The 25,528-nt window shown below is 41.4% G+C and overlaps 2 protein-coding genes across 4 annotated transcripts in view; both read left to right on the top strand.

Moving 5' to 3' along the window:
* pltp (phospholipid transfer protein) overlaps window positions 1-25,528 on the top strand; it is a 255,466-nt gene that overhangs the window by 72,391 nt on the left and 157,547 nt on the right. The window lies entirely within an intron of this gene.
* syt2b (synaptotagmin IIb) overlaps window positions 1-25,528 on the top strand; it is a 75,613-nt gene that overhangs the window by 25,030 nt on the left and 25,055 nt on the right. For 2 of the 3 annotated variants that reach the window (XM_072684828.1, XM_072684826.1), the window contains exon 2: window positions 25,191-25,433. In XM_072684828.1, the coding sequence (XP_072540929.1) occupies window positions 25,217-25,433 (217 nt within the window). In that variant the 5' untranslated portion in view covers window positions 25,191-25,216. Of the gene's footprint in view, window positions 1-10,018; window positions 10,195-25,190; window positions 25,434-25,528 lie in introns of those variants that run through there. The other variant, XM_072684827.1, reaches the window with a different exon arrangement.

The following is a 25,528-nucleotide window of genomic DNA, read 5'->3' as shown; positions in this document are numbered from 1 at the left end:
GACCAATAGAAATGCTCCAGAATGACCTGGAATCATTTTTTTTACATTGACCTCTATTGAAAGTTAAAAAGTTGTAAAGTTTTGTAAAGCCATTTTGGAAACAAGGTGTTTGACAGTAATGTAAAGATATACTGGAGGAACATGCAGTTAAAGATGTGCTCAATTAAGGCAGACCCCACATAAATTCATTAGTAAAGGGTTTTATAACAATACAAAAAATTAATATAATTTTATTTATATGATTATATACTATCATATACCATACACTGCACATGAAAAGGTTGGGGGACAAGTTTTCTTGTAAAATTTATGATTTTTACATTTTCACATTTTAGTTAGGTAAGTTGTGTTCTTTTTTAGCCTAGCAGCTATTTTCTAGATAGTTTTGGTATATTTTATAGTTTATTTCTTCCGAAAATAAATATATATATTATTTTTTGCAATTAAAATCACTTTATATGTAATAACATAAGGTTTTTCAAGCGGCCTGATTATTAAAAAATATTCTAAAAAGCTATAGGTGTCCCCAAACCTTTGACACGTGTTGTATAATTACGTCTTTTAAATAATGACTCAGGAAGCTTGCCAGACCTTTTTGGTTTGGATGAGATAAAGTTCCGAGCACATTTCAGAGAACACAGACTTCCCGCCAGCAGCTGCTCGCACTGTCAGCTCACTTCCTTTTAACTGTAGAGAGACTTTTTTTTTGCAAAAAAAAAAAGAAAAAAAGCCAGTGCCTGTAAACTGGGTCTGGACTCTATTTCCACAGTGAGATGATTAGGCCCGAAGCAGAAGACACACTCCCTGAAGATTCCTGCACGAAACAAATAGTATCAATTAAACTGGCTGAATGGAATATAGTGTCTTTGAGAGCAGTGCGGTGAGACAGCACGACTCGGTGTTTAGTCAATTCTCTTTTTTTTTTCAATTCTCTCTTTTTGGCAGTTGTGACCATTTATATAAGACCCTAAAAATATCACTGACAGCAGCACACATGCCAGCTGCTTCTCTCTGCCGTATGTTTTACTCAGTTTTAACAGAATTATGTTATTGACTTGCTTCTAAGTAATAAATACAGTTCCTTAAAGTAGTCCTCTATTACCCCCTGGAAGCATCACTGGTAGAAGTCTCCTTATACAGTACAACCCTGTATTGATAAACGGACAATGAGGCTGAAATTAAATAGATTGGAAAAAATATTGGAAAATTTTAATTTAATACATTTTAAGTGTCAAAGACAAATGCTAATAATGGTACACCCACTCAGTTCATTAACCAATATTAATATTTAAATGACTGATTATCTGAAATACATGTTATATACTTATATCACAGTTGGGATAAATTTTAATACAAAGTAATTCCAAACCCTTTTGGTCTGTTTACAATAAAAATAATAAAAGATAAAAAGAAAAGTTTAAAAAATGTTTGTAATATTATCAGTAAATACAGTCATATATAACTGGTGAGGGTGTGGAGTTAGGTAACTTTCTGGAGGGCTAAATCAAACATCCGCATGCGCGGATCCGCACCCTTTGGGCACCCTAGGCTGCAGTTATTATTATTTATTGTATTTTGTTAAAACCATTATTTAAATGTAGTTATACAATTAATAATCAATATTAAACTGCATAATTAGTTACACAGTCAACAACATTCATAATTGATTTTTGCTCTTTATTTTTACCTGTATAAATATCACATTTAAAATTATCACATAAAAAATCTGGTAGGGGTTATAGATAGGACAGAAGCAACATTTTGCACAGAATTCCTCCACTTGCTTCAATGAGCTATGAGAAAGAAATATATCATATAAAATTCATTCTGTAATAATGTCTATAATAACTGTAACTACTGTGGGTTAGCCCCTTACAACCTATGGTTTGCTGGAGGTGCCGAAAGTGTTACAAACTGTTATTAACAAAGAATAGCCCCAGTTTGAACAGAAGTCCCTGTAGTTATTGAGTAATATGCCTTAGTGTGTAATAAGCCTTGGAGTGCTAAGGGGTAAAGTATGAATTTTTGAGTGCTTAAAATATATAAAAATATATAAAAATGAGGCCTGTGCTTCAAATAAAACCAGCTACATCTCATAGCACATCATATGGATTAAAATTAGATTAGATTAAACACCAATACAACCCACAGGTCAGTGGGTTGAAAGCACACTGTTAGCAGTAACATGCTTTAGTTATGTACTCACCCTGCTTCCCTGCTGGGCTTCGGTCTTATTGGGTCATGTAAGACCCTCACTGAACGCTGTTTTCCTTCTTACGGTCATACATCATCGATGGGACATTCAAATGTCAGATGTAATCAATAACGTGATTTGTTTTCAACGTTTTTATTATCAAAACTGTCAGTCAGTTTTTGCAGCCGTAAATGAATAAAAATCTATATTTTAGCACAGCAGCCCAACGTCACCTAAACATCCTGCTCTTCTGGAGTGCAATAAATACATCATTAATTATTAAGTTAATTAATTCCATTTATAAATTCCATACCTACTGATGCTGATATGATTTTGTTAATCAATACACACCCATAATCCAAACACATGTGAGCTGAGAGTTTGCCATAAACCTCCATAGCCACAATGTTTCGAACGTGCCTTGATTGATCCAATATGGGTGACTGTGGGGGAAAGTTCAGCAGATCGGTCACTCGGCTGGAGCCTCAGTCTCAGTGTGTGACGCATTGCTCTCTCAGCACTCCGCAGCCTACTCATAAATCCGGTCAAGCAAAGAGGGACATTCTGTTTTCTGTGGAATAAATCATGCGGGAATCAATGGAGGAATCTCTGGGCGGAGGGCCCGGGCGCTCTGGCCCTGCTCATGATTGGAAATGCGATTGTGTCGACGCATCAGAGCCGAGGGACAAATGAGTTATCACCCCGAGAATGGAATATGGCTGATTACTGTGGCCAGCGGGATACAAGACTCAGGATTCAGACATATCACTTTTTATATGTAGACACAGATAAATATACCCTGTATACCCTCTTAAAATTAATAACAGATGCTTCAAATGCTTATTTAAGTGATGGCATGAAAGAACTATGTGAAGAACCTTTTAGAGGTGTAAAGAACCTTCACTTAATGCATAGGTTCATACACTAGCCATGCTCCCGACACTAGGAGGGTAAGGACTTCTCTCTCACCCTTCTCCTCCAATACATGCAAAGTCAGCCACCACCTCTTTTCAAACTGCCACCGATGCACGATCACCAGGTAGCTGACATGCTCGAAGGAAAGCGCCGGGTCCACAGCTCCACCACACCAGCTAACATACGCCTGTGCCGGCCAACATCGCCTAAGAGTGCCGTCTACCCACCTGGAAAGAGCATGGCTAATTGTGCTCTCTCTGACTCTAGCCGCTGATGGCAAAGTTGCATGGCTCGGGATTTGAACTTGCCACCCCCAGGCCATATCAAACGCTATAAATGTTTCTTAATGGAAACAAAAATGGTTCTTCTATGGCATCACTTAATGACTTGGCACAGTGTAGAACAAAAGAGGAGGAATATCAGAGATCTGTAGACTGATCAATGGCTCCTACTAGATATACAGTCAACTGGATTAAAGTTAATTCATACAGACAAGAGGACAGCTTACCATTGAGATGTTCTATCAACATGAGAGACACTTTCCCAGGCAATGAAAACACCTCCTTTACAGGCTCTTTCCTCCGCCTTGAACATGGAGTGTTTTTATATAATTTACTCCAGCAGGTAAATTATAGATTTGAAGGATTTAGTAATTGAAGGAAGAGACTGGGAGTGAGAGAGCAGGAAATGGAGGCCTGCAAAATCGCTGGGTTGATCAGAAGCTATTCCGTATTGCTTGTTTGCTGGATAATTGATGGCTTTTTAGTTTTGATCATTTAAAAAATGTGCCCGGTCTCCCTACTCATCAGATCTACACATATTAATGATTCTACTATATTTAGACCATTTCACAGAGTTTTGGGTTAATTAGATGGAAGTGAGCTGCCAGAGTCATGCAATATAGTCTATATAGGGCAAACGTGGATGTAGGTTATATTATTGTCCTTTCAGTAGTGACTTCAGAGCTCTTATTATCAGTCTTGCAGATTGACAATAATGGAACTGTGACCTTCAAGGACTTTGTCACATGACATCTGATGTGATCAAACAGTATATGCAGTGTATATCTGATCTATTCCTAACAATTTTGGTTATTGGTTCTTAGCCAATGATTGATTCTTTATTTTCAGGACCCCCACATGGTTCACATGGATGGGTTGCCAATTGGAGCCAAAAAAAAGTCAAGTTAATCCCAATTGCAGTTATGATGTTTGTTATAATGTTCAATCCAAACAGATTAGAATGAGTTTTTAATATATGGGTTAATAAGTGGGTGTACCATTATTAGGATGTGCATATGACCCCAAACATGTTTGAAAACAGTACCATCAGATGGTCCACATGGCATTTTTCATTTTTTCATTTAATCCTCATTGTCAGTATATCAGTACAGGGTTGTACAGTATATGGACACATTATCTGGCTTTTACCAGCGGTGCTGGTCGCGCTGCATGAAAAGATACTACACTGGGCCCTACAACTCTGCCAATTCTGCCAAAATACTCATGTTTATTTTAGGGCCCTTACAGGCCCTTATCAACCAATCAAATAATTGTTCAACTGAAAATCTGATGAAACTCAATTGACTATTCAAATTATGATGACTAGGATTGGGACCAGGCTTAGGTCAAGACCTATGGTGATGGTGATGTTTGGTCTGTTGCTCAATCCAAACAGATTAGAGTTTTAATATAGACTTTAAATATGGGGTAATGAACCGAGTGGGTGTACCATTATTAGGACTTGTCTTTGACCTCAAACATGTTTGATCACAGTAAAGTAAAAATGATTAAATCCAGTTTAGTTTCTTACTTGGAAATTTACCATCAGATGGTTCTGCATGGTATTCTTCTCAATTCAATTCATTTCAATTCATTTCATCCTCATTATCAATATATTAATACAGGGCAATTACCAGCAACGCTGCCAGGGATTTTGGGCCCCATGAAAAAAGATATTACACCGGGCCCAACAACTCAACAATTCTGCCAAAATACTAAATATATTTAAGACCCCTGTCAGTCACAAGCCCTTAGAACCCTGCCATACGGTGCCCCTGGCTAGACCTGACAAGGAGGATATGTGCATAGACGTGCATTGAATTAATCAATCACATCTCATTGATAAGGTTAACTTATCAACAAATGTTGAAACTGAAAACCATCCAGGGAAAGACTGTTCCCATCATCAGGACTAGGATTAAGACCAGGCTCAAGTTAAGATCTATGGTCAAGTTAATGATAAGGGTTCAAGTGAGCATTAGGCCTAGGGTCAGGTAAAATAGTGGACAGGGCAAGTAAGTGGCAAATCCAGATCACGTCTTTGAAGTGCTCGACTAGAAGAGCACAGATCCCAGTGAGGAACATCAAACATAACTGACGAAAACATTAATGAGGAAATCCAGCTTTGCTGCTTAGGTTACTTGTGCCTTGTGTTCAGTTTGGCCAGTCGAATCGGAGGTGCCAGGCTCCATCTGGTGTAAGGTGATCCCACAAAGGTGGTACCATATGGCACTGTGCCAGGAAAGCACTCAGTGTCGTTTCACCCTCTATCGCAAGATGTTGCGCACACAGGGGAGGAGGGATCCCCACAGCAGTAGACATAAGGAGTCTGGTAAGGTTGTTTCTGAGATGCAGGAAGGCCTAACGCTCTGTTCAGAGCTCCACCCCCACCCCCACCCCCATCAGCTAAGACATGTTTCAACTCCACATAAATCAGCATAATTAATGAATACCTGCGCCACAGCGGTGCGTCTAGGCTTCTCCAATTCGTAGACTCCTTCATATGTGAATCCAGCATGTCTAAAATCAAGGGCTCTGAATGGTCAAGTGGACTTAGGGCGCTATCAGTATGATCTGAGGATCGCTGGCTTGAACCTTGGGTCATGCTGCTTGCCGTTAGCAACCGGAGTCTGAGAGAGCATTGCATTAGGCTTTGCTCTCTCAGGGGTGGGTTGATGGCACTTCCTCCACACATCACTCCTAGTGTGATGTTGGTCAGCACAGGCGTCTGTTAGCCATTGTATTAGAGCTGGAGAGCCGTGCTTTCCTCTGGGCATGCTGGCCGCCTAGCGATGTTGCATCTGTTGGCTTCATATATGTTGGAGGAGACGTGCAAGTTCTCACCCTCCTAGTGTTGGGGACACTGCTAGTGATAGGGGGAGCTCACATGAACACATACTTGGCCTTTCCAACTGGGTTGAAAAATGGGGTAAAATTATAAATAACTAATTTTTTAAAAAGTGCCAGCACATCCGCTGTGGATCATTAGAACATGGTTCAAGAGGATTCTAGGGAAGTCTTCTTTAAAACCTCAGACATTTAGCCTGGTTTGCTCTCGATTGTTGAAGTGCGTGGTGTAGATCACTTCACTATCATGGCCAGATCCAAAGAGCTCTCTGAGGCCTTAAGAAAGAAGGTTGTAGATGCAGAGGAGTCTGGGAAGGGGTTTAAAAAAAGATCTCAGAACATTTTGAAATCAGCTGTGAAACAACTGCCAACATGGCCATATCAGACCATCCTGGCCACATTCAGCCCAACAGCAGACCACAAGATGCGTAAAGACGTCTCCAGCAATCCTAAAATGTCATCACAGGACCTACAGGTAGCCCTCACCACAGTTTGACTATCATGGGAGCTAAATTGAGTAAATTGGTCTGTATATAGTGATTGTCTTAAGTGTCCCTTTACACTGTGTGTATTTCAGTATCAATGGATAAACAGACACGATGCCAAATCCCTGCGAATTAAATCTTACATGATGGTGCATTAAAGTTTATATAATTTTTACTTCTATAAATTGACCATTTTATGGAGATTTTGGGTTGTAATTCTCTCTCTCTTCTGTCTCTCTGTCTCTCTCGCTTTCTCTCGCGCGCCTGATCAGTGCTGACATTAAAGCCCTTCTCCTGCATCATCAGTTCTTGGCTATGTTAAATCACTGGCCACTGCAGTCTGCATAGCAACACACTTGCCGCACCATTCTGACCTAACGAATGACACAACGAGAAAAACACTCTCTGATGACGTTAAGGCTTTGATCTTCATGCTTCAAGAACCTTTATCTTTACTCTCTCTTCTATTCTCAGGTCATCGTAGTGAAAAATCAGCAGAATCAGCTGCGTATTTGACATAATGCCACAGACCCGCTCAGACAATGCACATTTCTGGCACATTCTACCATCTCATCTCTCTAAAGCTTCTAGTAAACCTCAATAAAGCATTCAGCTTTAAATGCCTTGTCACTGCTTGACAAGCAAGTCCCCCCACCGCTGCTGACAGGCCTTCCTCTTTCTGCATTAATAATCACCACCATCTTCTGAAATTAATCTTCTGGTCACTGTTAAGAGCATTTTCTGCACCACATAAATGGAGAAAATGAATCTAAATCATGGTGGCCCTTATTACTAGGCTGTTTCTCGTCCTGAACTAATATAACGTTCACATTTTATGCATAAATGTAGCTGTTTTACATAATCGACTGAGATAAGTAGAAGAATAGGCTCTTAGTTTGCTCTTTAGTTCAATTCCTATTACTGTAGGGGCATCTTACAATGCAGCAGACTGAGTGGAACCCCTGTTTCAGAGCAGATCAGAGGACGCTTTCTCTCTAAATCGTGTCCTGTTATTTTTTCATGCCTGAGGCTTCTCTGAAACCCTATTTAGTTGATAAGATGGAGGTAAACTGCACCACCTGGACACTTTTTTAAACATCTGCCCAAAGCCTGCTAATGTGATTTATAAGAAAAGTATCAGGAACAACATATGCTTGTCAGAGCTCATGGAAGATGGTAGGTAGAAGTGATTTCTGGGTCTCTTCTCAGTCTTAACTCTGTATATCACTCTTCATTTGCTAATAATGTTGAAAGGAAACATCCACATTAAAATGGTTGTTCCCTCAAGACAGTCAGGATCTATTTAGCGAAGCAGCTTATTGACGAATGCGTGTTTTCAGAGACTTCAGACGTTTTTCTCAATGTGCGATCTGTTTTTAATGTCTTCGTGTTCTTGCCTGACACTTCCACTGCCCAAGTTGCAATCCGATGCTCAAGAAGGCATTTACCAAGAACGGTTAAGGTTTCCGAATGTGTTCTTTCTCCGCCCTGAAAACCGAGAATGCATCAGTTGGGTACTACTACTACTATTACTACTACTACTACAACTACTACTACTACTACTACTACTACTATTACTACTACTACAACTACTACTACTACTACTATAATTACTACTACTACTACTACAACAACTACTACTACTACTATAATTACTACTACTACTACTACTATTACTACTACTACTACTATTACATCTACTACTACTATTACTATTACTACTGCTACTACTACTACTATAATTACTACTACTACTGCTACAACTACTATTATTACTTTAACTGCTCCTACTACTCCTAATATTACTACTATTAATTAAATTACTACTACAACTGCTGCTACTACTATCATTAGCACTAATACTGTTACTACTACTATCATTACTACTACTACTGCTATTACTACAATTATTACTATTACTACTACTAGTAGTGTTATGTCTGCCATTACTACTACTGCTATTACTACTACTACTGATACTACTACTACAATCACTGCTACTGTTACTGTTACTACTACTAGTAGTGTTATGTCTACTATTACTGATACTACTATTACTACTACTACTACAACTACTGCTATTGCTACTATCACTACTACTGTTTCTACTGTTATTACTGTTACTGCTACCTCTAGTGTTACATCTACTATTGCTACTACTATTGTTACTACTACTACTACTGCTACTACTTCTGCTAGTATTACTACTACTACTACTAGTACTAGTGTTACTACTACTATTTCTGCTACTACTGCTACTACTATTGTTATACTACTACTACTAGTAGTACTACGGGGGGACTGGGGGTTCGAATCCCCACACCCGGTCATTTGTGACTGCCTTATTCCCATTGCGTGAGTGTGTGTGTCCACAGATGGGTTAAATGCAAGGGTTGAATCCAGTTGTACTGCTAAGCAATGATGGTAAAGTGTCACTTTATTTGTAGAGCACTTTTTATGCAGATAGCAGCTCAAAGTGATTTACAGCTTTCTTCGGTTAGCTCTGCTGTTCAGCAACAGGAACAAAATGAAATTAAAGAGGATAAATTCAAGTATTAATAAAGAATAGTCTCTCCACTGCTTCTGTAATTTATATAGGAGGATTCTCAGAAGGCCAGAATTCACAGATCTAAGAACATCAAAATTAATCTCAAAATGAACCCTTAAAGGGTTGCCATACACTATCTTCATCGAGTCGCTCGTATTCTGAATGAGGGAATAGATGGCATCTCCAGGTTTGGTGTGCACCTGGTTCCCCCCCCCCCCCCCTCCTCCAGCTTCACCTCAGCCCATTTCAGTGGCTAAACCAGCAGAGCCCCCTGGGGGGGGTTGGGAGGTTTGGGGCGGAGAGGAAGGGGGAGGCGATTTTACATATTGATCATTTGAGATTGTCCTCCAGTACCCGTTCAGGGCGTAGCTGACTGCATGCAGCAGTGTGTGAGCAGCATCCTAAATGAGGATAGAGAGAGAGAGAGAGGGAGAGAGAGAGAGCAGGGAGTAATAAGGAAGCGAAAGAGAGAGAGACAGAGAGAGAGAGAGAGAGAGAGAGAGAGAGAGATTAATGAGAGTGAGAGAGAGAGGTAAAAGAGTATTAGAAAGGACGCGAGAGAGTGTGAATGTGAATGTGTGTGTGAGAGAGTAAGAGAGAGAGAGAATTGAGGAGAGCTAATGAGATTGAGAGAGAGAGAGAGAGAGAGAGAGAGAGATTGGGTGTGTGAGGTGTAGGAAACAGAAAGAGCTGAAAGATGGAGGTGTGTGTGTGATGAAAAGGGGTGGGGGGGTTACTGTTAGTGTAAGTGTGTGTGCGCGCGTGTGTGTGAGTGAGCTCTACTGCAGTGGAGAGAAGTGAGGGGCGCTGCAGTTTGCTCTGAATGGAGGAGTCACTGGGGGATGTTACCTCACCACTGAGGCGTTAAGTCCACCACTCGTTTTGGATGGGTGGCTGTGATCAGGAGGACAGGACTATTGCCTGGTAAGGGGGTTCCCTTTGAATTACTCTCTATCTCTCTCTCTCTCTGTTCCTTATTCTCTATCTATCTCTCTCATCCTCTCTCTCTCTCTCTCTCTCTCTCTCTCTCTCTCTCTCTCTGTCTCATTTTAAACTCTAAGCCTCTGTGTCTCGTCCAGAGTTCATACACAGTTGGGCTGCATTAGGCTGTAAGATCTGGGTGAGTTCACCGTGGAGCGATATTGCATGTGGTTGTTTAGAAACTTAAGCTACGTGAGATTGTGCACTATTCAAAGCTCAAGGTTTACCTCATTGCCTCAATAGGGAAGCACAAGCCTATCACAGCAGGTGCAGCAGGAGTGAGAATGACCGTAATTAATCATGCCATCCTCTAGTGTAGCTGTGCTGCCATATCTCTAATAAGGAGCCTGCTGGAAGTTGAGTTTAGTGCCAGTAGTTCCCACTGCAATGTGTGAAACTGTGGTATACTGGCTGCACTCGGGCTCTAAGTGACTGATCCTCCTTCATCCCTACTGGATGTGGTAGCATATGAATGGAAAACTGCATTATACTATATACTATTATATATCTACGGTGCGTATACGCTCTCAACACTTTATACACTCCTACCTTCTTGTCATAGCACTGTACTGTACTGTGGTGCATTGTGGTAGACTCTGAAAATTGACATGGCTTAGACATTCAGCCACGGAGATGCTCCTCTGGGTTGAGATGGTGCTGTTAATTGATTGCATCAGGGTCAAACCAGGACAAGAAGCTACCCACAGACCCTCCAAAAGCAACCTGATATTCTCTGAGGGGGGTCTCGCAGGTATTAGAGTGCAGCAGATATGGAAATCCATCTCCATCTATGTTTTTTTTTTGTTGTTGTTTTTTTTGTGAGTCGCTCTGCATAAAAACATCTGCCAAATGATTAAATGTAAACCTCCATCTCAGAGCATTTATGGCTGTGTGTTAGATGATAGCATGCCGAACATCTTGCTAATGCACTTAGTGCTGGGCACCTAGCACTATATTTACAGCAGAACTGGACTGTAATTGCATCAAATAGAAAGAAGTCGATCCCGTCAGGTGTAGGGACGCACCGATATAGAAACTGTATCTATAAATGATGGTATATGTACATTCATTTGGGTTACAGCCACCTGATTTAGCATGATTTAGCAAAAAAAAAAAACATTTTTTGAGATGTAATATATTTGAAGTGGGTCACAGGCAGTAAAATGAATGAAGTGACATGTAATAAAGCTAGCGTAATGCAATAATTGGTATTTATTTTTGCTACTGGGCTCCACCTACAGTTTCAGAGTGTAATTCACTTTTAAACCACTGCTGTAAATACAAATTACACTATGAGCTCCCCCTCACGAACAGCTCTTCACATGCATTTGCTGACAAGTAGAAGCAAGAAGCATGTGGGCTGAGGCGGTAGAGTAATACTACAAGACTTTACACTATGCAGTGTTACACTGCAGTTCTGGACAGAGGTCTTGTAGAGCAGCTCCACCACCAAAGATCCATAGTGCAGAGTGGGACGGACGGAAACGCTGTTCTCTCCCTGTTACAGTCAGTGGAGCATCAGCATGATTCAGAAGCAGATGTTTGAAGATGTTGAAGGTAACAATGGTACTGCTGCTAATGCTGATAATTTTACTCCTCCGCTGCGTTCTCTCTTCACTGGCTTCCTGCAGCTGCTGCCCGCATCAGATTCAAATCCTTGACGCTGGCCTGGTACTTGGCGGTAATGGTCAAAACCTGATCTGTATCAAGAGCCCTTGTCTTGGCTTGACTCGCCATCATTTAAGATCCATGGAAAACAAGCGTCCAGGTTTTTTTTCTGTCCTGCACCAAAGTGGTGGAACGAACTTCCCCTGGGTGTCCAAATGACAAAGTCACCTCTGTATTCAGAGTCGCAGCTTTTATATGTAGTAGTGTCTAAGCTTAGCGATATTTTTTTAATTCTAGCCGATACAAACTAGCTAAAGGTATTTTCGGACCATTTAAACTGAAATCTTGTTTTTATGTATTTTTTAACCAGTAGTTATGTAGCCATAAATAGTGTGTTTTATTTAGAAACCTCTACTTCAGAAGCTTTTATATCCAATACCACTGTGCTAATGTGCTAATGGGGCTCAGTCGTTAGAGCTCTGGGCTATTGATGACAGGGTTGTGGGTTCAAAACCCGGGCTCAGCAAGCTGCCGCTGTTGTGACCTTGATCGAGGTCCTTTACCCTCTCTACTTCCCAGGTGCCGCAGCAATGGCTGCCCACCGCTCCAGGCACTTGTGCTCATGGTCACTGTGTGTGTTTTAGTAGTGTGTATGTGTGTATGTTCACTGCACAGATGGGTTAAAGCCAGAAGCCAAATTCCATCTGTGTCTGACACTAATGGGGAATGTGGTTGTCTTGTCTTGTATAATGGAAACTTCGCTAGTGATCTTATGAGCTTTTCAATGTTAGCACCAATTTCTACACTGGCTTACTCGTTATGGACTTTTGGGCCTAAATGCAGATATTTCAAGCTGATAGCAGACATTTAACTTTGAGTTGTGTGTTTTCACTGTAAATCCTTTAGTAAATACTTACATTTTAGGTTGAACTTTGAACTGAAATGGCCTATTAGCCTGTTAACAATCTGCAGAGCTGGTGGTAAATTAAGCTATGCTTTAATGTTGGGTCTTTTTCATAATATGGCACTTTGTAAACCAATACAGTGCTTTTCATTAATAGTCTTTTAATAACAAAGCTTAATTTCTTGTAAACCTTCACAAACAAACAGAAATGCCATTTGTCTAATCTTTTAGTATGAAGAGCTGCAAATTCACTCCGCTTGCAGCAAAGGATTCGGTTTACAAATTCTACAAGCAGTTCCAGTAACTGCATGCACACACAAATCACAGTACAAGACATGCCCTACCTCCTGTAACTTTATACCAGATCCATGCTTGGGCATCTCCTGTCTACGCTTTGAGCAAGCTGAGGCTAGCTTGGCATTGGGAAAATTTAGCATTGTCCATTTTTACTTACAGCAAGTATTCAGTTAAACTAGCTGGACGTCATTTACTTGATCTGTCTTGGCCTGTCTCACTGCAAAGGGAAACTTTTGACTAGCTGAACCGATGCTATGTTCAGACTGCCAGCCACAGTCCAATTTTTGCAAATCTAGATTGTCTCCAAATTGGTATTTAATTGTCTGGACTGCCAAAAACACGACATCAATTTTTTGCAAATCAGATACAAACCACATTTGGAGGGGGTTTGAAGTGCCATTACTGTTGGATTTGTACAGATGTGTCTCGGCCTGGACGCTCTGGACGCTCAGATTAGATTTCAAAGTATGTTTTGCGTCACTCGCAATGCAACACACAACAACCATGTCAAATCCAGAGAGACATTATTAGAAGACTGGTCACTGCATTTAAACACTGAATAGGAGTTTTTGTAACAGTAACATTTACGGCATTTAGCTGACGCTCTTCTCCAGAGCGACTTACAAGGTTATTCGTATTACAGCGGTGGGCCAATGCAGTGTTAGGAGTCTTGCCCAAGGACTCTTATTGATGTAGAGCAGCACAGTCTCCCAGACCGGGAATCGAACCTCAGCCTCCCACATAGTGTGGTAGGTTAGTGGCAGGTAGTGGTGTTATCTGTTGCACAACACCAACCAACGCTCAATATAGCATGTGATTATGGATATAGTCCCGCCTTTCAACAAAATGAGCAAATCGGCTTGCTGGTTACGCCACCAGTGGAGGGTTGAAGTCTCCCTCAAAATGGAGAAGTGCAGTAGCCAGAACAAGTCGGAAAATTATTTTTATGTACATTATTGAGGTGAACGCCACAAACTACTCATGAGGTTATTCAGATTGTATGAATGATTTAAAAGAAAGCTTGTTTCCAGTATTTTGGTCCCTCCTCATGCTCAAACCTGGTCTTGTATAAGGACTTTGATGAAAGCGCCTATGTGGTTATCACCGTCCATGTAAATCTGATCTGATCACTCGCGAATAACAGTACGGACAGTCGTCTCACCGGTTCTGCGATTCCAGCATGACCTGATGGGACGTGATTTCCCTTTCCCATGTAAAAAGCACATTAAAACATACACCATTCAGCCATAACATTAAACATCTGCAAATATTGTGCACGCCCCCAAAACAGCTCTGACCCATCAAGACATCCACAAGACTTTTGAGTCCTATATGTTGTGGTGGGGCCTAACTTGAATCACACTTGTTTGTCCAGGACGTCCCACAGATACTTGATTGGATTGAGAGGCTAAATGTTGGTGAATGCTGGGACTACCCCACAAGCCCTGCCTGATGGTTTGGAGATATTCTGACCCTGCAGTCGTCTAGCCATCACAATTCGTTTCTTATCAAAGTGACTCAGATTCTTGCGCTTGCCCATTTTTCCTGCTTTTAACACAAACATCAGCTTCAAGAACTGACTGTTCACTTGCTGTCTAATATATCCAACCTCTTGACAGGAGCCACAGTAGATAAGCAATGTCAGTGGTTTTAATGTTATGGCTGATTGTTGTCAGGGGAAAAGCAGTTTAAAACAAAGCAGCAGAAGACTGTCGTGCAGCTGCTGGGATTAATTCAGCACTATTACATCAAATGGAAAGTCAAGAAAAATTAGACCTGGCTTTACCTTCATGTGTGCAATTGTCTCATTCTTCTGTGTATTACAGTAGACATTCAACTCATGTAACTATATGTGGATATAGAAAGCCATTCGGTTTACATTTGTGCTGAATGTGATCAGGATCCATCTGTGGCCACATCCAAATATGATCTGAGAGTAATTCAATCACAGTATGTTCTGGCTTTTCAAGCAATCAGTGACATCTGAGCAATAAACAAAAACACATGTTAATGCAAAGAGTAAACAACCACCAGAAATAGGCCATCTGGCTCAAACCTGTGCACAGTGAACTGCTTTACTGTTTAAACAGGGGCAGCTGGCCTTTACATATAAGGAGGAATGGTCCTGTAGAAAAAATGTTAGATTCTGTTTATCGTCCGTTAAAATGAATAAATATGGAGAAGTGCAGTAGCCAGAGCAAGCCGGTGCATTATTGAATCATAAAGTTTAAATCAGATTTTATCAGTGATTTAAATAAAGCTCCAGTAAACCTTCAGTTTCCAGTATTTTGGTCTCTCGTCATTCATAGAGAAGCCTATGACTGGAAATACCTGCCCAGCAGTGCTGCACAGTTGGCCACAGACTCTGCCAGACATTTTTTCTGTCTCTCATAAGATTCATACATTTTCATTTCATCATTACATTTCTTCACGGGTATAATAAATAAATAATATTCTTCAAGGGTGTAATAAAGGGTTTATCCTGCTTCTGTTAGAGTAACTCCAGGGAAGACCTTATACTTGAACATTGCTGTAAAGATTTGATTGCATTTAGCAACAAGAGCATTAGTGAGGTCAGGATGATCCAAAAGTATTGGATGGAGCACCACCATCCATCATTCCAGAGAACACAGTTCTTTCACTGCTCCACAGCTCAATACTGGGTGGCTTTATACCCCTCTAGCCCACGCCTGGCATTAAGCAGCATGGTGCCCATAGGTTCATGCTTATCCACTCCGATAGTCCTATTCTATTGGCAGTACTTCTCGACAGGGACTAGACAAGCTCAAGTGTGTGTATGCACTTGCAAATCTGTGCTTAAAGTAGCTGAAAACAATTCTTAGAAGATGTGTCCACAAACATTTGGACATATAGTGTATTTTCGGTCTGTATATGATGAATCAGAGGTCTTCTGAGAGGTCTACACCGAAGTGGGTATGTGCCACATACTTACATAGACTGTACACATCAGTGTATGCTCGTGTCTTCAGCAGTGGTCTTCAGCCCTGCTTCTTAGGAGCTACCTTGCCACAGACTTTGGCTCCAGCCCTAATCCACCCAACCTGACCCAACCAGTGACTGCCTTCAGAAGGGTCCTTGATTGTCTGAATGGGGTGTGTTGGATTTGGGTTGGAGTTGTGCAAGCGTGTGCTTTTTTTTTCAGATAAAGAAGGTCTAAGGTTCTTATCTCTAATACCTGCATGGTTCTTAATAGACCCAAACATGGTTCCATCAGTCTGCGTGTACACGCAACCTGTACTGTGTCATTCCAGTGGTCTACAGCCCACCTTTTCTTCAGGCTTGAGCAGTATACAGCTTATTGGACTGTATACTGTTTAAAGATCCTTTTAAGATCCTTTAAAAGCTCTTCCTGTTCCTTTCTGGTGGCAGCCTCGGAGCTGAATGCCTTCTATCCCCCTGTGTTTTCCTCTGAGGAGAAGAGAACATTGATTACTTTGGGTCTGAAGCTCTATATGGATGGAACAGCGTTTCTCAATTGCATCGCCAGGTAGCAAACGCACTGCTCATGTTTGTCTTTTGCATGCTGTAGCATTCCTGTTTAATGAATTGGATAATTATCAAGCCCTTCACAAGCTGAAACAGGCGTGTTAGAGCTGTGTAATGAACATGAGTTCCCAGGACTAGCACGGAAAGCTTGAAGTGAACTCGGGAAATCCGACTGCCGAAGCAACTGTCTGCTGGTTGTTTTCCCCTGGCTGCTTCAAAGCTGCGCTTGGTTTCAAACCTTTGTGTTCAAAGTCACATTCTATTTTCTTCCTCCAGGCTTTTTTTTTTCCTGGGTGCGTGCAGTCGCCTCTCTGAATGTGTTCCTGTGCTTTATTGGGTGCAGTTTGAATTCCATCCTGCTGCAGACAGGGGGCATTGTAAAGACTCTGAAGATTCAGCTGATAGTGACTGTAGTTTGGGCTCTTTTAAATCTTTCGTAGGAGGGTCTACTGCATTAAACACTCTTTAGTGAAACAAGAGTAAAACAAGTGATGCTTTTAGAGGTGTGGTAGGTACTTACCTTCAGCAGTCAGCCAAATTTCACAGCCTAGAAATTTGTACCAGAGGAACGCTTGTGGGCCTAATCATTCCAGCTATGCTAAAAATATAGTAATATGTTCATATATGTATATTAATTCCATCTCTACCCAATTTGGAAGGCCAATTTCCCAATCCCTGTTTGTGTGAACTTTCCCTATCACTTGCAATGAGCAATGCCGCTAACACAAGGAGGGCGAGGACTATCACCACCACCTCTTTTTCAGCTGCCACTGATGCAGCATTGCCTGTGCTGACCAACATTACACTAGGAGTGATTGCTGTCAAGCACAACTGGCCTGCTGAGAGAGCAAGTCCAGTTTGCTCTCTCTGACTCTGACACAGGATTCGAACCAGCGATCCCCAGATTATAGGGACAGCGCCTTGGTCTGCTGGACCACTTGGAGCCCTAAAACATAGTAATGTTTGATGCAGAGACCGTTAGCCACTGATATCAGATATTATATGTCAGTCAGCCATTTCAACGACATTAAAAATCAAATTAAGGAGATAATGGATAAAAAGAAAATCAGAAAAAAACCTATTTGATGCAAATTAACTTATTTAATGTAAAAGTAATGTCATTTTCTTTTACTCCACTGTCGTAAATACAAATTGAGATGACATCTGAAGGTAGAGAAGCATGTGGACTGAGGCGGTAGAGTAATATTGCAGGATTTTACACAAATATGACACAGTTTTGGAGAGAGGCCTCCTTCCATAGTGCAGTATAGCGGCGTTCCGGCCTGGAGTGGCATTGATGAAGATGCTATTCTCCCTGTTACAGTCAGTGGAGCATCAGCACAATTCTGAAACTGCCATTTTAAGGTCAGATTTCTACATAATGTTGCTTTAATCTTTAATATCCTAAAACATGATATGTCTAATGATGTTTGTTGTTCTGAGTCTCCACCAACTGAATGGCTCTTTAAAAATGACCAGAAGTGGTTCTTCTAGGCCATCACTCCACAGATCCCTTTTTGCCACCTATGTTTTTAAGTGTTTGTACTCATATCTGACCAGTGTAAGTGTGTGTGTGTGTGTGTGTGTGTGTGTGTGTGTGTGTGTGTGTTGCAGCCATCAGGGTTAAAGCCTGGCGAGTTTGGCAGCCGCATAGCCCGATTCTGTCCAATTGTCTTGCTTGCTCATTTAGCTGGGGCTGCGAAATTGCCTGTCTCCTAAACTCAGACAGATCGCTTCTCCCTCGCTCCGTCTCTCTGAAGGAGAGTGAGAAGCCCAGCGAGAGCTACACTTCCTCCCCTTCCCAAACTGCTGAGAGTAGAGCTCGGAGAACAGCGCTGCGTTTGAGGCAAATGCTGCTGGGGCCGAGTCAGAGTAGAGCTGAGTCCATGCTGAATGCGAGCGCTACACGAATGTTGTTGTTTTTTTGTGGCTGTTCTTGCCAAACTCATTGTTCATTCCCGTTCTTTTTTAGGGGCTATCGTTTTTGTCCATGCAGGCCATTGGATGAAAGCCAAAGCCCTGATCTGTCAAAAACACTTTGCATATGATGATTCTAGTCCAGTGAGAAGCATTCTAATGAGAGCCTGTTGTGACTGATAGAGTGTGCGAGTGAAAAGGGCAGGCTCATCATATTCTCCATGCCGGCGGAATGGCTACAACGATGGGACGTTGTCAATCAATACCTCAGCTAGAGAGCAAATGTCAGTCTAACTTAGCAGGTGTGTTGTGGAGCAGCAGAGAAATAGGGGGCAGATAACAAGCAAAGGGGGTAGAAAATCTATGGCACACTACCATGTTATGTAGTGGGTTGCATCGCCTACAATATTGTCTCTCCAATTTTGCCAATTTTTCCTTAATGTGAATCTGGCAGTCTGCCTTTACATTGTGACAAAACGTCATTAAGAATCGACCAATAGAAATGCTCCAAAATTACTTGAATTAAATGGATGTTTTGGAGATGTTCTGACCCCGGTCGTCTAGCCATCACAGTCTGGTTCTTGTCAAAGTGCTTGCCCATCTATCCTGCTTCCAACACTTCCATCACCTTCATGTCTAATATATCCACCCCTTGACAGAATACACTAATATGTCCAAATGTTTGTGGACACCCCTTCTAGTCTATGCATTCAGCTATTTTAGGTTGCGCCCACTGATGACTCATGCGCAGTTTGTCTAGTCCCTGGAGCAGATAATCAAATGCCAGGTGTGGGCAAAGGGTGTGGGCAAAGGATGTGGGCAAATGCCAGGTGTGGGCAAGTCCCTCAGTGTTAAGCTGTGGAGCAGTGTGCATCCAACATCCTGACCTCACTAACATTCTTGTTGCTGAATGCAATCAAATCCTCACAGCAATGCTCTAAAATCTAGTAGAAAGTCTTCTTCCCTGGACAGTAGAGACAGTTACTCCAACAAAAGAAGGATCAACTCTTTCTAAATATCCTTGATTTGGGAAGAAACAGCGAACAAGCAGGTGTCCCAATACTTTTGTCCATATAGTGTAATGAAATGCGTGAGTGGAAAGAACCTTTTTACGTTTACAGAACCTCTGCATAATGCACAGCTTCTCTAGTAGGAGCCTAGAACTTTTATATCATGTGTATTTGAAGGTTCTCCATCCTTACAAAGCCTTTATTCAAACATGGTGCTTTAGGGAACCAAAATGAGTGGTCTTTCCTTGGTGGCGCTCAAACCATTTTTGTTAAGAGAGCATTTTGGATAACTAATGAAACACCTCACTGCTAAAGCTTATTTCTAGCAGAAGACTCTGGAGACATGAGGACAGTAAATCTTAATCCAATCTTGACAGTTAATGAGATGTGAACAATGTAAGCAAGGAAAGCTGATGATTGTCTTTGGCGTAGGCCCCGTCATCAGCCCAGGTCTTGCAACATCGGGACTCTCACCGATCCTGACAAACTTAGAGGCAGGGGGGACGAGGCCTACTCCCGGGCAGCTGTATGGACCAAACTGGTGGTGGAAGGGAGGAAGGAGGGGGAGACGTGACATGACGTCCCTTCTGGAAGCAGCAAAAAAGTGTATAATTAGAGGTCTTTTGACACAGGTGGAGGCCGGTGATTGGCTGAAGAACGGTGACGCTGCATTAGAGTCTCCAGGTAGAGCTTTCACCAGAGCTTTCATTTACTGAACATACAGTACTGGTCTGTAAGGGTGTGCTGTAGTTCACAGTGCCTTGGCAGACACCACTGATACTATAGCGATACCACTTACAAATGCAGTGTAATGAAAATATCTACTTTGTGACATTTGTGGTTATTAATATCGTTAATATTGTATCCGGCGTACGCCCAGAAAGCCATAGTTCATTTTCCTCAGACGCAACCGGGAACGATAAGAGTGCGACACACTGCGCCGTTTCATAGGCAGTAAAAGGAGGGAGCAGTGGCCATGATGAAAAGCTGAGTTCAGCAGCTGACGACACTGTGGAAAACACCTGAATAATGTGCCTGAGATACAAACAATCCTGCAATAGAGATTTAGCTCAGGATGAGTGTTTTTTTGTGTGCTGGTGCCCGTTTGTTCATCCTCTGGCTTAACTGGTTTTGTTACTGGATCCTCTGCTCATGCACAGAGCATGTTTTAAATTAGAGAACCGATGCTGTGCTGAGACCCGCAGAACATGCCAGACTGTCTACCAGAGGAAAAGAAAAGGATCCAATAAATTCTGGTAAAGAATTAAAAAAATGTATTTATAATTAATGTATAATTTCCTATAAATTATTTACATATTGCAGGTATGGAAAGATTTGGCTCATCAGTCAGCTCTTATGGTTTAAACCAGAGGAGGATGGGTCGGGTCCCCCTTTGAGTTTTGGTTCCACCTCCCGATCTGAGGGATTTTTTCCTGACTCTGCCGCCCCTGAAGGCTCGGACCCAGATCTCTGTAAAGCTGCATTGTGAAAAGCCTACATAAATACATTTGAATGGAATTGAATTAAACAGTTATTGTTAAACTGCTTAAACCATTTAAACCAGTAACAGAGTTGGCCATTTCTACCATTTTGTGTTGTAACTCCATTCAACATTTTATACAAAATAACAGTAGTTTCACACTGTTTGATATCACTGCCTTCCCTGTTTCTCACCAGAGGAGGCGTCATCTCATAGTTTTATTAGAACAGATTTCAGATTTTATGCTGTTTTAAATCAGAAGTAACAAAATTATCCAAATAAGTGGGTCAACGTATTGTTTAATGACTTACTTATAAAATATTTCTACATTTAACTGAAAATAGATATATTAGATTTGATATATTTGATATTTGTCGTAACTGTTTATAGAGTAAACACAGAAACTAGTGTAAATAATTAGGCTTAATTATGTAATGTACAATTTAAGTTGAATGTATCAATCAGGACGAGAATACTGTCAATAATGTGTGGGCCGGACGTCATTTAGTTAATATGTTGTGTATAAATTATGCCTAATTAATAGTGAAACATTAGGATTATTATTCAATAAAGATAAAAATTACAACGGGTTTATCTGGGAGCTGTGAAATGTACCCCCCAACTCATTTAAGCTATAACACAGCCGGCCCAAGGCATACTCGAATTACACGGCTGCTTAGGGCCTCCAACGCCACAAGGGGGCCCCCAAGAGCACCAAGATATCATGATAAAAAAATACATATTTTAAAAATAATGGTATTACACAGATAAAAGTGCTTTTTATATTCATTTATTTGCATAGTTGGCACATCAATACCAGGATAATCAATTCCTGCTGTTAGCTGCTGGCACTGTTAGGAAACTGCAGATATGCCCCGCTTGGGTGGTCGATAAAGGCCCAGGCACTTCAGCATATTGCACAATATCTCTCTCCCTATGAAATGATGAAGCATCTGGTGCTGAGGTGGTGGTATGGGGTGCCCCAATTGAAAATCTGCTTAGGGCCCTATAAAGGCTTGGGCTGGCCCTGAGCTTTAATGTAAAATAGTTTGTTTGTAACTTGGTAAAGAAGCGATCAGTAATCAGAAATGGATCAGTATCAGTGTCTGTATTGGAAAAAGAGAAAGTGGGGTTGTGTATTCTGTATTTTTAATAATCTGGCCTTTCTGTTCATATTTAATACACATTAACTGGCGTCCCATTGCTAAATATGTGACTGTGTTCCCTGCGAGCTGATACAGAAATCAATAAAGCTTATTAAAGCAATCCCAGCTAAGTCTAAAGAGAGTGAATACTGTAATTAGGATATAGCCATTAGCGCTGGAGCCGTAATACAGCCGTTCTGTTTTTCCAGCTTTCCTGACAGGCCGCAGATTTCAGAGTTTTTTTGCTCACTTATCGTCTCTGTGGGAGAGGCGGGAGAAAGCGAGCATTGTTGGCTGACATTGCTTCTCTTTTGTTCCACTGATGTCACTTAATGTCTCTTCTGAGATATAGGCTGGCTTATGAATATGCAGAGTCATTTCCACAGTGGAGCTGGCTTTTATGGCATACATTAGGACTAAGCATTCTCTGTGTGTACTGACTGCATTACCTTAATCCAGGTGTGTGACAAGACAGTGAATATGGACCAATAGAAATGGTGCAGAAATCTTTCTCTCTGGCTCATTTGGCTCTCAGTTCATCCTCCGGATGCTCCTAAGACGACCGCAAACATTCAAATGTCAGTGTTTGTTGCAGAATGTTTGGTCAGCGCTCTGGTCAGGAAAACATCTGACAAGCTAAATGAACCCCCGGTAGGAACATCGACCTGACCCACAATTGCCCAAGAGCTGTGTGTTATCTCCTCAGTCCTGCAGATTATATACAAGCAATCGGTCCATCCTTAAAGGGGATGTTGGTGTTAAAAGCAGGACAAATGGGCAGCATAAGGCGACCAAGAACCAAACTGTGATGTTCTACACGCCTGGGTCAGAACATCTTCAAAACATTAGGCAGGTCTTGTGGGGTTTTTCTGGTATGCAGTGGTCAGTACCTACCAAAACTGCTCCGAAAAAGGACAACCAGTAAACCAGCGACAGGGTCATGGGGGCCCATGGCCCACTGATGCTCATGGAGGCCCCACCTCACATCTTATCGTCTTGGTACCATATATACACCTTCAGAGGTCCTGTGGAATCCATGGCTCGATGGGTAAGAGCTGTTTTGCCGGCACGAGGGGGACCTACACAATATTAGGCAGATGGTTTTAATGTTATGGCTGGTTTATGTATATCCAAGTCTGAAGACATCTACTTGTCCAGTGGAAAGCTTTCTTCTGACATCAGCTTTTTGCTGAAGTAGTCTCTACTTATTTAAGAAGGCTTTACACTGGAAGTTGGAACATGGGGTGAGGATTTGATTGCATTTAGCCACATTATGGCTGATCTGTGTATGTCCAAGTCTGAAGACATCTGCTTGTCCAGTGGGAAGCTTTCTTCTGACTTCAAGGGAATTACTAAGGATTTTAAATCCTTGCTGCAGTAATAGTCTCTGTCTTTCTGAGAAGGTTTTACACTAGATGTTGGAATATTGCTGTAAGGATTTGATTGCATTTAGCCACAAAAGCATTAGTGAGGTGAAATGCTGGTGGTGAATAATGTTGATTTATCCCAAAGATATTGCATGGAGCTCTATCAGTCTAGAGAATGCGGTTCTGCTGCTCCACAGCCCTTTGGCAGGGGGCTTTATACCCCTCTAGCTGATGCTTGGAACTGCCCATTGGGTGTTTTTGTCACGTGACGATGCAATGATGGAGGGCCATATCCGCACTGGTTTCTAAGAACAGTATAAGAAGCTCTGTGTAAAGTTCTGTCAGTTTGGAATCAGTCTCATTGATGCCTGTAAGAAAAATGTGGATTTTGATGCTACTTTGATGCTTCACAGCTAAAGCTGCTCCTATTCGACCGTTGTTGTCTCTACCAGACCTTTTCATCAAGGTAATTAAGCTGTTGTAACATTTGATATAGGTCCCTGTTAAACCATGGCCACTGAAAAGGTGGTTCTTTAAAGGTTCTTTAGTAGGGCAACCATGACAGCCCAGTTTAGTGCTTAAATAGTTGTTTGCCTGGTAAATGGCAATGGTTATAGATGGTTCTTTAAAGAAGCTCAATAGCACCAAGGAGGGTTCCACTATTGTTATGTTGAGTAAAAGAACCCTTTATCAGCACTATATAGAATCTCTAATAGATGCTGTTAAACTGTCACATATAACATATGGACTGTATATAAAAATAAGTTATATTAATTATAAAAAATTAGTAGCAATATTCAAAATATCTATATTATATTATATTTAACTTATATTTATTTAGATATATTAGATTAATTATAGTAATTAAAGTCTTTTAATATGTATATTTTTAAATGATACAGTAAATTAGCTTAAGGTGTCATTTTACCCTTTTTCATTTTCATATAATGAGCTATTTTAAAAATTAGTTTTCCTTACTAAATATATTTTTCTCCCGAGGCATCATAACATTTTAAAATGGAAATTAATGCAACTATCTGCCTTATCCACTTAAAATATTGCCATTGTCGTAGAAGTCTGTGCATATCTAATTTGGAAAGGGCATGTATGCTTTTAAAGTTTTTGTTTTTTGCTTCGTCTGATTTTGGAATGGTAAATTAATAATGTAAAGGGACCACGCATGGGTGTATAACTGTTTCCCACCTCCTAAGACGGATATTGCTCGGTCTAGTGGTCGGCAAGCTCCATCCTGTTATGCCTCTCTGTGCTTTTCTGCAGTGCCGTGTCTCTGTCATTTGTCTTGCGTGGCATCCTTTGCTAGCCTGAAGCCCCTGACACTGCTCCTTTATTTTTACTCCCATTGTTTATATGCAAAGCCGTCCATTTAGTTATTAAAAAGAGCCTTCCGTAGGACGTGCCAATGCTGCAAGGCCTTAACCACATACATTTCTCTGTGCCTTCGCTTGTATTATTGATTCAAACGCCTGGATGTAGGGCTTCGTAAATATTAATGTTTTTTTTTTCTCCAGCTGTGCCCCTTTCATCTCTCCAACAGTACGGACACCACGGTGTCAGTGGACCATGCTGATTCTTACAAAGCAACCATGTTTTGTTTCTAGGGCCCCTATTGCATCAATCTTTTCCTTTCCGTATCACAGGTGCTCTAGCCTGGTGGGTGAGTTGTGTTCTGGTATGCTCTTGCAGGGACCTTGAGTGCCTAGCTGCAGATCATGAAGTGGAACCTGTTCAAGAAGAAGCCTGAGGCCATGGTGGGCCCTGAGCCCACAGGCCCGGGGGGCACCCACCTGCCCAGCACCATGACCATGGCTCCTGCTCCTGCTGTCTCCACCACAGCAGATAACTCCACCGAGTCTGGTGGGTCTTCAATGGATGACATCTTTGAGAAGATCAGGAACAAGTTCCTCAATGAGATCGAGACAATTCCATGTAAGTTCTGCCAGCATGTGTATACAGATTTGGAAAATTAAAAATGATGTGCATGGTACACTGAAAAATGCGATGTGAGGTACCTTCCCTCAGAC

Source organism: Salminus brasiliensis, chromosome 7, assembly GCF_030463535.1.
Source record: "Salminus brasiliensis chromosome 7, fSalBra1.hap2, whole genome shotgun sequence".
NCBI classification, from domain to species: domain Eukaryota; kingdom Metazoa; phylum Chordata; class Actinopteri; order Characiformes; family Bryconidae; genus Salminus; species Salminus brasiliensis.
The sequence above is the reverse complement of the archived record's forward strand: the minus strand, read 5'-3'. Positions and strand labels throughout refer to the sequence as shown.